Here is a 15,015-nt window from a genome sequence, read left to right as displayed (position 1 = left end):
ACATATGGATTTTTAATGGAAGAATTTTATCTGTATAGCTCATTTAGTGTATCTGTTCTTTTTCTCTATAAAAACCACACAGTCATGTGAAGGATTGTTGGGCCCTGGTGCAGGTTTGTGCTGTCGAGTGCAATTCAACCTCTTTCATGCAACATTTCATCCAGATGGAACTCATCAGGCATCTGTATTTTTCTCCAGACAATTAGACAAAACAGCTTCTAACTGATGGTAGGTGGTAGTTTGTTGATCCTGAGTCCACGTGAAGTGAACCTCTGCGGTAACAGCTGGCGGCAGCGAGCATTAGACACACAAACACATCACATTACCACCAAACATTTAAATGAAGGAATTAACCTGAACCGAAAGAGATGCTGCACAATCCTATCGCTGTAAAATGAATGGAAAAGCACCTTGCACCCTGTGTGCATCGACAGGAAATGACTTCACACTGTTGGGTATATGGGGTTTTATTCATTTAATTTATTAAGATGCTACATAGTCCAACCAGGTTGGGTTGTTTTTGTACACCAGATAGACTACTTGACTAGGTATATTAATCTTCTTCTCAGATAGAGTTATTTATTTATTTATATACATACAAAACAGTTTCCCGACTGCTTACATTGTTCATGGTGATGGTCAGAGACTCGGTCAGTTTAGTTTTACAACTGGGTCTGGATCCGTTAGCATTTACACAGTTATTTTTGTCTGTTAAAAGTTCTACTTGGAGTACCAACAACACTATACTCCGGTACTTGGAAGTACTTTCCTTGCATTAAATGTTAAAATACTCCATTCGGAATTCAGTGAACAAGAAGAACTGTGTGCTAGTGCTGTGTGACCCAGACTTGATGACAGGTCTGCTCTGCCCTCCCTCTAAGCCGCAAGTCATCCTCAACCCAACAACCTTACAGAGATACAGTAGAAACTCTTTAGTCTTTTACCCACCGGACAATTCTATCATCTTCTCCTCCGCTGAACATGGAAGGATGCTGGAGTAGTTTAATCTTTTATTTTTGGTTTAGCAAAGGGGAATTTACGGCTGTTCACTCATCTTGTGGATTCACTTGGAAACGTGTTTACCAATTCATCTTTTTCCTTCAAATATTAGAGAGCGAATCTCCACTGCTTTTATTCCTCAAAATTTGGAGATGAAACAATTCGTTCTGTTTTTTGTTTTTTTTGTTTAGTTTATTCTTGGACTGAGAATAACACGTCCAAACAGGTCACAAGGCAAGTCCTTCATCTGTAGAACATTTACAGAAGATCCATACAAATCTCGTTTCTGGTAGCTGTGATAATTCTTAAATGCTTCAACCCGAACAACAACAAACAAAAAAAAAGAATTTACTTAAAATCATAAAAATGCAATAGAAATGAAGAAAAGAACAAAATCAGACAATGTCGTTGTGAAAACCTACAACCATATTATATTATTATGACAATTATAAAAGCAATTAAATTAGATTCAAAAGTCCAGATGCAACACTCGTGTGTGAATGCATGCAATCAAACATCCCCCTCTGTCAAGCGGGGATGTGGTGAACACCAGGTGATGGGAGTAAAGTGGACTTAAAACAAAACGGGACATGAAGAAAGATAATACGCTGTAGTGTTTCCCACACTGATCGAGGTTCTACAAACAAAAGACGAGCTGATTTTACAAAGCCTCTGATTGCAGGAGTCAGGTTGATAGCCCTGTGTGAAACCCCGACTGTGTGGATCATCTCTCTGGTACAGCCCTTCCTTAAAGGGGGTTAAGCTGGAACACCTGGATATACTGTACAGTGTGTGGGGGAGGGGAGGTGGGGGGGATTACGTATACATATATACGTAAGGTCTGGCCTCTGTCATTTAGAAAAAGAAAAACAATACACGTAAATGACATTCGCACAATTGCAAACTGACTCAATCGCACCAACACTACCTCGCCGGTGTTTTAAAAAAAATCCATTCGTCTGAATCACGAGCATTAAATCACGTTTCTATTACTCCCCATCCACAGAACCAGTCATCTGTATGCATGAGGCGTTTGGGAAGAGGGCCAGAATGATTATGTGATGATTACGTAGAGGCAAGACCTGGAACAGTGGGTTTGTTCATAAGATGATGTTTACATTTTTTCTTCATGTACATCATCTTTGAATTTGTATATATTTTTTTTACATAAATTAGACTGAATCGAATATTGTACCGCCCCTCCCCCCTCCACACCTAGCGGATGTGGCATTTTTTTTATCCAAAATCCCAGATCTCTTGTTTTGTTTTCATCCCCAGAAAGCATGCTTCGGCCGGCCAAACTGCTCCGCCCTCTACAAGATCAACCTGCCCACGATGGCGCCCACCACAAAGAAGAGCATGATGAGGAACACGGTGCGGACGCTCAACCCTTCCTCTTTCTTCATGGCCACGGAGGGGTGCTGAGAAGACATCACGTTGCTCTTCCTCATCCGCAGGCCGTCGTCCTCCTGAAGCAGAGGGAAGAGGAGAGGAAGTAATTAGGACATGATGCAGGAAAGCAAGTGCGTGGAAAGTGGCAGAGAGGTGGTGGTCGGAGAGTAAACAAATCCCCCCCCCCCTTTATTATTTCTTACAGGGAGATAAAAGGGATGCCTGACTCTATGATGAACCACTGAAATGGAAAATAAAACAAAATGAATAGAGAAATTAACCGATTGTGGTCGTCCAGTTGTGTCACTCACCCTAATCTGTTTGTTTTCTTCCCTCAGCCTCTGCGCCTCCATCTGCATCGTCTTGCACTCCTCAATGATCTTCTTCACCTCCGGACTCTGCTCAGATCGTGATGAGCTATCTCTAAAATTGTGTGGGGCCTGAGAGAGAAAGTCGCAAATAAAATAAACTGCATGTGAGACTGAACAAAGTGCAAAGTGGTCCTCTGAAGGGTTCTCGATGGGCGAGAGCGTGGGTGTAAGGCAAGGAGAGAAAGGTGACTGACGTAGAGCAGATGTAGAGGGACAGTATAATGTTTTCATTCAGAGACAGTGTAGACAAGATGGAAAGATAAAGAATGAGAAAGCGTAAAAGGAGAAGGAGATTTTAAAGTTGAGATGGGACAGTAGAAATAAAGAGAGAGGATAGAGACAAAGAAAGAGAAGATGGATTCAGCAGAGTAGTAAAAAGGTGGGATGCTGCAGAACAACATAACAACAATAGAAACCGTAGCCCCATAAATCATGTAGCCCCTCTGTGACACAAATACAAAAGTTGTTCTGTTCAGACAGAAGCAATAAAAAGCATCACGGTGAAAACCTGCAGCAGCATAAATAAACAATGACACCATCAATTGAAAATAAAACAAATTGTGTTGCATCATTCATTCTGATATAAAACCTGTTGTGACAACAAAGACCAGCATTGTGAGACAGAGAAAGGAAGCGAGAGAGAGAGCACAGGCTGTCGCTTACCGTTTTCTCGTTCTCCAGTGGCAACTCAAAAGCACACCTCAGCTTAGAATCCATCAGCTCATCTGGCTTCGCCTCCTTCCACTAGAATTATTTAATCAAGACAAAAGGACAGATTGTTATGGTTGGTAAAATTCCCATACCAGAGAAGAGAAGCATAAAAATGTATAATTATTTCAGCTTTACGTGTTTAAACAAGATTTCTGTAGTGGTCACTTATTCGGGCCCAAGCAGCGACAGTGTGAAGGCCCTATTGCTTTACGTTTGATTATTCAGGAAAATTAAATGCGGTTTGAAAATACTCGAAAACACCAAAATTCGGGGAGGTGGCATCACCTTTTGATGAGTCATCAAAACACAAGGTTTACACTTTGATGCCCTGGCTGCAATACACAGCTCAAATGAGCATATTAGAAGAGAAGTTTTGTATGTCATCAAAGGAGCCTTTTTAATTTAGGAGAGCTGGATTCCAAGACACTCATAACTCCAGCTTGATCCTGTGTAGAACATAATCTAGGTACTCAGCATCAGAAATTTCAGATATTCAAAGTTGGTGCAGAAGCCTACTTTTAGAAAAAAATCCCTTGCAGGATTATAATCCCAAAGCTGAATCACACACCAAATGGAAATTTGCTGGTTTAATACTTGGAATTACTAATCATTACGGCTTTGGCTTCAAATGTGACTATACTCCGAGTCAATGTCGTTTTTAACATTATTATACATAGCTGAACTGGTTTCAGGGAGGATCTGCTCTGTCCATTGTTCTCAAGCTCCAACCTTTGTGTGAAACAACAAAAGAGCCTGCAGGCTCTCACTGGGGTGCTTCTCTTGAAACCCAACTCAAAACAAAACCTGCTTTTAAGTCTAAACTTAGTTACAATCACAGGATTGAACAATAAACCACTGGAGTCCAGACTCTTCCTCAGTACCAATGACGCTTTTGTTACCATTACTCAGGTTGACTGTATGTGTGTTTGTATTTGAATGTGCATGTGCATTTGTGTGTCGTTATATCACACACATAAGTAATGCTGTATCCAACAACTATTTTAATTAAAATAAAAAATCAATACAATTTTTTGTTTTTAATTAAGTTTTTGCTGAAACTGACATTTTCCCAATGAGTCGATCGAAACCATTTGTGGAGAGCAGCAGTAATAATAAATAACGACTATAGATAATTACAATACAAAGATAATTAAAAGCCTCCAGTGTTCAAAACACACTTTCACAGGAGCGTCACCAGTAATTTACAGATGTTTAACATGTCACAACAGCTGCAAGCACACAAGTTATAACTATCAGGACCAAAGTTAATTACTTTACAAATTACAATACCTGTTTTCAAGACAAAAGAAAGGAAACATACTGTGAATAATGGGGAAATACACTTTTAGATGTTGGGACACACTCACCACTCCCTCCATGTCAGTCATGTCAGGAGGTGCTAGCAGGGACTGGACCATGAACTTGTGTTTGCTCTTCTCATTGGGGTCGTAATCGAAAGGCTGCAGCATAACTGAAATAGAAAATGATAATCAGTGTCAGAAGAGGCGGAAACACGTTTTCGTCTTCGGTCGCATGTGAAGAAAGGTTATGAGGCTCTGCAGGAATATTAAAGTGATATGTAAGGGCAGTGGATCTGGGATTGTGAGCTCAACAAGGACACAGAAGATAAATCACACCAGGAAGTCCGAAAGAATTAAAACATTAATTTTGTTTGTAACAACTCCCCTGGTTTGATTTGGTTTCTAAACCTCATCCTCAGGAGCCTTAGGAAAAGTGTATGTTTCTTTTTTTTTATCCGCACTGCAACAGACAAGCAGGTAAACAATATGGTTTCTGGGTGAAAGCTTCTCTCCCCGATACAAGTACTTGTGGAACGCCAGCTATTAGTATTAGTCAGCAACTTTCCATCTCTTTCCCCTTCTCACCTCTTGTGTTCACTCCTTGGATTTTAGAGGAATTAGTGAGTATCAAATACCCATGTATTTGCCAAACAGTAAACTAGGGCCTCCACGTCTTCAAGAATCTGGGGGCTGCCCCTGCCGCTTGGAAAAAGAGGTTGAGATGATTTATTTCTATGTTCGTGTTACCATGACAGAGAAACACTGACATATCTAAACATCTCAGGGGGGTAATCTCGCTAACAGCTTCCAACTCTGCCTTTTTCTTCCTTAACATTACATATCACTCTAACAGAAAGCAGGTGTGGAGTTGGAACACTACTTTAACCCATCACCACAGCAGTCCCCCCCAGTCTGTGGTGTGTTATTTGATGTCACTCCAATGAATGAGAAGTTGAGAATTTTAAAGCTGCAACAATGATTAATAATCACTTTCTTATGCCAGTGTTGGAGTTCAAGTGGCCAGTGTAGAAGAGTAGAAAATGTCTATTGATGGCTGATCTTTTTGTCCCATTTTAAATGAGGGTGTAATTCAAAGGCATATTTTGACATCAACTTCAACTATGTCTGCAACGTCTGCGTGATTCTTTGGCTTTCACTAGAAACAAATGACCTCCTAATTTCAAAGCTGGTGTAGCTATTAGGATGGTTTTCATATATGGCACATGCCAATTCTCCCTAGAGTGGAAAACCTCAGAGATGTAGTGCACTATTACAGCAATCAAGGCAGTTCAATATCGCAAACCAGAAACAGACGGCTTGAACAGATTGAGAACGTCCTGTTTCAGTCAGAATCAATTTGTGCTGCCATCTACCTTCGGGTCCAAGGGGACAATAACAGAGAGGGGAAGCAGGAAAGCATTTACGTTCTTTGAGCAACAGAAAAAAAGGTCCGGAGCCAAAGTCTGAGATGAAAAAAAAACAACATAGATTTACATCATCTTTGATTTCCAGCCTTTGAACACACCTTTACAAAAAGCTACTTCTGCTAATGGTATGATTTAGTGTTCTGTCTTCATGCTGGGTAAACATTCATAACACTCACAGAGGCTAATTGTAGTCAACACGCTCAAGCTGGAAGGTAATGGCCTGCCTGCTTGTTGATGATGAATGGAAAACGTACAGGGCTGAGGGAGGGCGGTAAGGAAATGTTCCTTTCCTGTCATTAATACATTTTGTTGTGCAAGACAAGATGCTCACAAGAGAATAACATCAAACAATTTACCTTGAAGTGCTTCGAGATCCGGCCTGCAGACGATTATATTACAGTTTATATTATCATTTAATCATTGGGGAAAAAACATAACTCTACATTTTTTACTTTATTAGTTGTTTGGTCTATAAAATGTCAGGAAATAAAATGATGCACAACAATTTCAAATTAAAGTTTTAAAACATAAATTATTATTTTAGCCAACAGTGAATATCTATTTTTTATTTTCATCCTAATAGCATTTATTTATTTGATTAAAGAATGTCTTTAATATATAATCAAATATCAAAGTTGGTGCAGATTAATCTTCTGTCAGTCAGCTATAGATACAACAATTGTCAACATTCATGACTTGATTTAGTTCAATTCATGGTGCCATTTACAGCTGAAATTCACAATTATTTTGAACTTACAGAGCAATTGATTCATTTGTTAATATAATCTCAAACAATAGTGAAAAAAGTTAATCTTTGACAATGCGGTTTCTAAGCTAAAAAGCTGAAAGCTCATTCAATCCAGGTCATGCTAATTCAACCTAGCTAGTAAGTTTGGCCGTTGTTGCTGCTGCGGAGCTGCTCGACCTGCGCAAAGTAAAATTATTCCAAAGTGTTTGTTTGTCTCGAAGAACCATTGCAAAGCAACAACATGCTCAAGCTCGGTACAACAACTTCTGTCTGCTTGACTTCTGTAAATTGAATTGCGTGCCGAGGATTTTTTCATTCTTAGGGGAAATCCACTGAAGTTTGCATTTCTGTTCGGGACAGTCTACTGCTGTGAGCTGTTCTGTTCCTGCAAATATGATTCTGATTAACACTGACTCACCAGAACCTGGAAACCCATTTGCATGTAGCATCATCATCATCACTACCATCAGACGCCTTGCCAAAGAGAAACAGTTCAGGCCATTGCTTTAGAGAGGTTAGCTTGATGTATGTGCTAAATAATTTAGTATGGCCAGTAAAGGATGTTATAAAGATTGTAATGGCTCTAATTAGAAAAAGGTTCCCCACCCCTGGTTTATGTAGAATATTTATGTCTGTACTTTCGATTTTCTGAACAACCATTCATCATAAAACTTAAGTAGACTCTGCACTTCATTGAGCATCTGATCGATCAAACGTCCTATACTTTAATTGAAAAAATGAACCTGCCTTTGATTATGGTGATGTGGTGTATTTAATGTTAGTTTATTTGTAGAGTCCAACAAAGCTGACACATATAGTTCAATTTTGATTTTGCTAGGTTGGATTAAATCTAAATGCCACATGAAATTAAGTAATTTTGATATATTCAACACAAATGCATAACAAAATAATGATGTTATGTGCTACTTTGACAGTGGCACATAACTAATTGTGAATATGGTGATAGACCACTTGTGTGGAGATGATGGTGATGAACATAAATAGGGACTCAGATGTTGGTTAAAACAGGAGACTTATTTCCTTGTGGAATGAGGAACGAGTGCAAGGAGAAGCTAATGAAGCACATTCTGATAACTGCAACACGGGAATTGTTGTTCTTTGCTTCCTGGCTCCCTCTGAATGAGAACACATCCCCAGTATCACAGACAAACTTCAGGCAAATTCCCAGAAGGAGCTCAATATTTGTGGACACAAGGATTTTTTGAAACACTCACGCCACATATTTTTCCACTGGATGCTGCTACATAAAACCAATCAATCCCCGCAGCATTCCTGTGGCCATGGCTACGTTCAACATATACAGTTACAGCTGGGTTGAGCTTCAAAAGCACTGGGTCTATCCTCAGCTAAGCCAGCAAATGACACATCTGAGGTCTGTAGGTATCCTGTGGCAGACGGTTCTCTCTCGCCTCATTGAGAGTGCATGTCTGTGGAGCTTTTGTGTTGCTTTGTCATAAGAAAATTCTGAAATACGAGACATACTGAACTGCGGCAAGTTATAAATCCTTTACTTTTGCCTGAATACCTCAATAAGGATGATTTTGGGATTATTTGTGCTTTCAGAATATTTTTACTTCTGCTGAGACTTGATCTGCTTTCAGACATGCACTGAGGACTGAACATTTCCCTGAAACTTTCCAGGGGGGCTGCATGTGAGAACGCAATCGCCTGAGTCAGTTTGAACTTTTCCTGCCAGCCCCCTATCAAAAAACTGAAAAATTCTCAGCGAGAATGTGGGCGTGTGACGAAACGTGCAACTTGAAGAATACAAATATCCCATCTTTTGACTCTTTTGTTGATTTTGCACATACGCCCAAATGCTTGTAGTATTGTTGCCAGGGCCAAAATAAACATTACAGAGGAGTCAATAGCTGTAGACGAAAACACTGTGCTTTCCACAGTAGAATGTATATGTCATGTCCTGCCTCTTGAGTGCTATACCAAGGTGCCTGAATGTTCTGGAAATGTTCCTGCTGCTGTGAATGAGTATGACCCTGAAATATGTGTTTATTAGCCTTCACTGTTTACACTGCTGATGACACATATTATGCTTTGCGTGGCATTTACCATTTGCATATTGAATTGAAAAGAGTGGCGATAAAAAGGTCAAACTGGCATATGTTTTGGAGTAGCACCATTAAATACAAGGTCCAGCTAAATTAACGGAAGAGAGGGAAATGTCTGTCAGTACTGTTAAGACCCACATACTCCTTTGAAGAAGCAACCAAAATAGGTCAAAACACTGGTGCGAGTTATCCATGTAAGGTCTTTAAATTAAACTCTGCTTTTTTCATCAAAATATTCTAATTTTGATTTAAAAGCAAACAGTGCCTGTAAAGGGAGTACCCCCAAGACCTTGCCATCTTGTTAAGTGCACTGCGTCGATGAACTATGTAGGCTTGAATTCTCCCTGAAGACAGATTAGACCGAGAGAGGTCACAGACTGTGCCGGCTGTCGTAGTTCAGTGATTTCTGGACCCCAGTCGTGACACTTACATGTTTGCAGACTAGATTCTCAGAAAGCAGACTTCTTTTGGGACTCGAACCTGTGACCTTTCTCAGCCTAATAAGGGTGAAAAATGAAGCTAACTGACAGAGCGGACTGCGCTGATTTGTCGCCCACTGCTGACAGCAGGCCCCAGTGACACCATTTGCAGTAGTTGACACCAGATAGGAGAGGCTGTAAAATGAGTCTGTGGCTCTAAATGGCAAAGGAGGCCCAGTGTGGAAACACTAGACTGTACCTGTCTCCCTCCAAGTGTCTGACTGGGAATGAGGCCTGCCATGAGGGACCAGGGCTAGAGAACATGGGGAATACTTTGCAATGAAAGAGGAGTGAAGTGTTTATGTAAAAGACCAAACCCATTGAAGATACAAGATAAATAATAGTTTTAGGTCCTTCCTCACAATGAGCCACATGTTGTTATCCAATCGTGGATATGCAGATATGCAGTCTCACAAGTCCCCACTGTACCGAATGGGGCTGTAATAAATTATTACTTTCATCATCAATTTTGTAGTGTAGAAACATCAGTCCAAATTTACAAGAAAATAACACTTTCAACCTGCATGACTGGTTTGACCTGTAGTCAAATAACTAGACACTCGAGTCAGAGAAGCTGCAACAAGCAAATGTTTTCTATCTAATTTGTTTTAAGACTAAATTACCAAACCTGTCAAATTAATTTTCTGGAGATTCACTAATTATTTGAGAAAGTGTTGCTGCTACATGTTAAACTTTTCTCTTGGTTAATCAGTAACCAGGTAATGTCACATGATTCTACAGTTCCTTCAAGGCAAAGCTTCTCATTTATTACCTGAGACATTGATTGAGGTGCCTGCATCGATAATTCCACTGTTTGGCCGCACACAGTACCGGCGTGGTGCCGTCGTCTTCACCTTGAAACACACATTTCTGTCTGTTGGGTTGGAGAGCTTGAGGTTTGCGGTGACCACATCTGAGAATGGACCTGTGAAGAAAGAAGACAAAAGGTGGACACTTAGAACATTTGTTTTTGTAAAGGCAGTTTTAGTTAGATCGAGAGTCTGTGTGTAATATTTGACAAAGTCATATTCTGAAATGTCATCGGGGAGTGTAATATTTAACAGATGTAAAAACTAATTTGGGTAATCAAAGACTTGAAGCAATTAAGAGAAAGAGACAGAAAAATCCGGAACTACATAAGGCAAAAAAAGGGGAAACACACTTCATACAAAGCAAAGAGAGGCTCCAGCGAGTTGTTTGAACAATAGGAATGTTCAGATAGATTAACTTAGTAAAATACCAGTACACTATTAAAAATATATTACATGTGTACACGCACATTTAAATGTGGTCTACCAAAGCCTTTCTGGATGTGGATTCAATTATGACAAATTCAATCTACAGCCACATGTTATCTTTATTGGACCTGACATGTGGGTAAACAGGGTTTTGCTGCCAATTCAACTACTGCAGGTTTTTAATATGTCGGACTTGAAGTTGTAAAATTTTTTTCCAGTACAATGTGACAGCTCTAGTTTGAGAACAGTCAGAAAAGTACCACAACTTAATCTGGTTAATTCACCGACCTTGGAGAAAGGCTGGAGTTTAATGAGTCTTCTTTTACATTATTGGCACATTACACATACTGTAGGGGGTGAACCCTCACTGGTCAGATATGCATAGTTTAAATCCAACAAATCCCTCTCTAGTGGCAATGACAAATCGCAGTACCTCACATCTTACGGGAACCAAGTTTAATTTTCAGACTTTCCACAAGTTAAAAACCACATAGAACAAACATTATAGTGAATTTATACAATGTCTACGAGAGAGGTCCCTTGCTTTTCTTCACTGCTTTACTGCAGCGTATTAAAATCTGTAATTATTGGACATGGTGAGACACATGGTGAGACACATGAGCTGATTTGGGTCTGAAACATGCATTTGTGGACCACCTTCTATTAATCCAAATATAATTTTGAACCTGTGGCCTTATGTACAAACCTCACCATTAGTCTTCTTATCAAGTAGTTTCCCAATGAAACAACAAATTAGGACACTACAGTAGCAGCTGTGGTGAGGGTACAGTCTGCAGTTGAGAGACTCACACTCACACTGCAGGGAAACATGGAGCTATTTCAGAATTAGCACATACACCAGATTGAAGATAAAGTTTCAGCTCAACAAACATCCAGAGCAACTGACACTTCCCGTACCCGTTGAGCAAAAACAGAGAGCAAATTCAGACCCTCACAATCCTGGCTTGACATCTGAAGGCTTTTAATGAAAGAGACCCACGCCACTGACTACTCTACACCTGATCCACTACTTCCTGAAAGTTTCTTGGGACACCGTCCAACTCACGAAAAACCGCAAATGGCCGTAAAAAAACTATTACGAAGAGTTGATATGTGAATCTGTCGTCTTCCAAGGTTGGATCTAATTAAAAGTGTATAAAAAGTGGGAGGTCTGGAAGGCTTTTGTAGAGATCTGTCAACGTTAACCCTCACGAAGATAAAAATGAAAAAGTCCATAGCTTAACATCTGAGAGTATTTGGTCCACAGATGGTCTGAGCTACAAGTTTCTCCTGACTGACCCACTCCCTATTTCCTGAAGGTTCACCCTGTGTGCCTACATATTACTTGGGACCTGAGTACAGACATGTGATTTGTGCCATTGTCAAGTATATTGAGCAACACACATTGTTCAGCCACAACACATGGATGTCTATGAAACATACAGGTTACGATCTATTGTAAAAGGTCCTATATTGTCCAGCTGGAAACTTTCCTCAGAATTTCCTAAGAATCTGCTTTCAGTTACAAAGTTGTTTATCTGTTTCCAATTAGGGAGGCACTCGTTAATCAATATCTACTGGAGTTTCAATTAGTTAAGTCTGAGTTCAGTTTGAGGTTGAGTGCCAATTTTGGTGGGATTTGGTGAACCATAGAATAGATAATGAAATAACTGATAAATAATTGTACAACTGTGATGTCATGTGCTCAGAGGTGTCCTGTAAGTGTCTCTAAAAAGGAAAGAAATAACAAGAGTCAGTATTATAGCAAGGGTCAGGTCTTCTTTGTCCATTATTTCCACACAGGACACCTTGTTGTGTATTATTGATTATTGAATGTGCAAGCTGGTAGGGGACTCTGACACTGTGAGCCTGTGTCCGATTCCTCTTAAGACACGGCATTATTATTGTCAATACACGGGTAGCTTCAGTATAGCAACACCTTAATGTGTGAAATATTGTAAAAGTACTATAACGGTGTAATCAGGGTGCAGATAAATAACTATTCGTTTTTTTTAAAAGTCAATAAAATATCAGAGAATTGTCACTAATGTCATTTAATGTCTCGTTTCCAAAAACCCCTCTGGTTCTCCGAGCAAACGCCATCAGCGAGATGTTGAGACATAGGTCAGACAACAACCCAAGATAATTATGAAAAGCTGTGAAATAGTAATGAGTGGATCATATTCAGAAAACCTGAGCACAGAATGAACTGTTAGTTCCTGGGATCTGGTCACAGCTCTGGAACGTTATATAAAGGCAGTGGAATATTTTACATTAGAACAGCAGGATCAAACAGCAGCTTTCAGGTCAGACAGGTAACACACTGCCACTGTGTACCGAGGCTCTGTGTTTGACATGCGTTAACACTTTCAATTGGGAAGTCTGACAGCTGCCACAGGAGCTCCACTGCTGGATTTGGATGGAAACGTGTCATGTTATGTTGCTTACACCAGAGTACAGGCTGTCCTCAGATGATGCTGTGCAGTCTATCAGTAGTAATGATTAAGTCTTGTATTGACATGGTGTATCAGGAGTGAAGCTCTGTCTGTGCACACAGATCTAAAGTGAGATCTTTGCATTGAACTCTATCAGGATCAAAACGAATGCAATAGAACCCTATACGTTTCTGTACCAATAGTGATACCTCTCACTGGAACACGGAGTGAATGTCTCTCTGTGCCTGTGAGGCTGTCGGCATGTTGATGACCTGCAGCTACATGAGGCAGCAGGGGTTGCAGAGTTTTCAGCTGCCATGTTATTATATTACCCCTGGCTGTCAGGGCTAATGACAACTAGCTACACCTGCTAAGGATCTAGCAGCTCGTGTGCAATGGAAGCTGGTGGAATTCGAGGGAGATAATAATGAGGCCTGTTTATCATGGTGGGCATATCCCCAAGTGCACGTGACGTGTGGTGTCTTTCCCCTCTGAGGACCTTAGGGGCTGCGGGCAGAAGGCATTGGCAGGGCCCGGCTAGCTTAGCCGTGGGAAGCTAATCTAGGTGAAGCTAAGCTAGGTGACCTGCCGTCCTCTCGGAGCAGCCTCCCCGGGCTTCACTGGAGGGTGACAGGTCAGAGAGAGCAGCACCGCAGCTTCGCCACAGGTTTGGTTCCCAAAGCATGGGCCTGCTCTTCTCCCCCCCCGTCCGTCCCTCCCTCCTCCTCCGCCCCACCCCGCTGGCAGAGGCGTCCCCCCCCCTCCTCCTTCCACTGCTCCCTCCACAGCCGGGCCCTCCCCTCCGCTCCTACCTCTGAATTTCAGCTCGTGCGGAGGCTCCAGGAGCAGAACCTGTTCCGGCCTGGCCATGTCCCAACAGCTGGAGCGGGGCTATCGCGCTGCAGCCGAGTTCCTGTCCGTCAAGCCCCCGAAGTCAGGACGTCGCTGGGGCGCTGCAGGGTCCGCGGGGTGGTCGGGTTCTCTCTTCTTTCCTCTCTCCCCTCTCTCTCTGTCAACGAGCTGGCTGGCGGATAAATCCTGTGTTGCGGCCCCCCCCCGGTCACTGGTGCTACTCGAGCTGCTAGCGGCTGTTGTGATGCAGCAGGAAGGGAGTGAGAGACAGCGCCGTGACGTCACCGCCTCTGCAGCGCGAGGGAGAGAGGGAGGGAGGGAGGGAGGGGGAGAGAAAGAGAGGGAGGCAAGGGTGCAGCTACCTTTCAGGAAAACTCAATTTATGATTATTGGGTGGATGTAATATTAATTATATTACTCCAACTATGACTCATAATAATAATAATAAATCCATTAATTAATTATCTATACCACATAGTCTTTAGGGTCGCGAGGGGAGCTGGAGCCGATCCCTTCTGACATTTAGCAAGAGGCGGGTGGGATACACCCTGATCATAATCATAGTAATACGTCTAACCTCGGATTCTTTGCCTTTATTAATTGATCAAAATGTCAAGTTTGCAGTTAAAGTCCCTGTTTTATTCAATTCCTGAAACTTAACTTGACTTTCCATGAAATTAACTGATGAATCAAAAAACCCTCAGGACCTTATTTCTGAATAATCCTCATATCGCTTTTAGTGCCTGGAACTTTGGCCCAGTACTGTGTGCAGTATTTACAACAGAAGGGGATTCTGGGAGATTGTCTAAAAAAGTGTTCTGACCTCTTGAGCGCTACTTGGATTGCAGTGAAAATCCCTCTGCCCATCAAACACACATCTCAAGTGTCTAGTTTATATATAGAGCCAGACTCTGGCTCAAAATAAACAACACAACCAATCACTAACAACATTGTCACTGTATACCCAAGGAACAA

The 15,015-nt window shown here is 41.3% G+C and overlaps 1 protein-coding gene across 1 annotated transcript; it reads right to left on the bottom strand.

Annotated features, from left to right (window-relative positions):
* Positions 1 to 460: 460 nt before the first annotated feature.
* On the bottom strand, positions 461 to 14,303 carry LOC133969741 (vesicle-associated membrane protein-associated protein B-like). Its single transcript, XM_062406390.1, has 6 exons — positions 14,001 to 14,303; positions 10,288 to 10,440; positions 4,841 to 4,944; positions 3,426 to 3,506; positions 2,703 to 2,831; positions 461 to 2,468 (listed from the first exon to the last, which is right to left on the bottom strand). The coding sequence occupies exons 1-6, from the start codon at positions 14,056 to 14,058 to the stop codon at positions 2,313 to 2,315; spliced, it is 681 nt and encodes a 226-aa protein (XP_062262374.1). The 5' UTR covers positions 14,059 to 14,303; the 3' UTR covers positions 461 to 2,312.
* Between the last annotated feature and the right edge of the window lie 712 nt (positions 14,304 to 15,015).

Source organism: Platichthys flesus, chromosome 2 (genome assembly GCF_949316205.1).
Source record: "Platichthys flesus chromosome 2, fPlaFle2.1, whole genome shotgun sequence".
NCBI lineage: Eukaryota > Metazoa > Chordata > Actinopteri > Pleuronectiformes > Pleuronectidae > Platichthys > Platichthys flesus.
This window is presented reverse-complemented; position numbering and strand designations above follow the sequence as displayed.

What these genes read in the sequence shown, in the direction of transcription:
- LOC133969741 (XM_062406390.1), bottom strand. Translation starts at nt 14,058, where the DNA reads ATGGCCAGGCCGGAACAGGTTCTGCTCCTGGAGCCTCCGCACGAGCTG. An exon ending in CACCTCAATCAATGTCTCAG is followed by an intron (nt 4,945 to 10,287) that starts GTAATAAATGAG and finishes TTTCTATTTCAG; the next exon opens with TTATGCTGCAGCCTTTCGAT. An exon ending in CACTGGAGAACGAGAAAACG is followed by an intron (nt 2,832 to 3,425) that starts GTAAGCGACAGC and finishes TTTCTCTCTCAG; the next exon opens with GCCCCACACAATTTTAGAGA.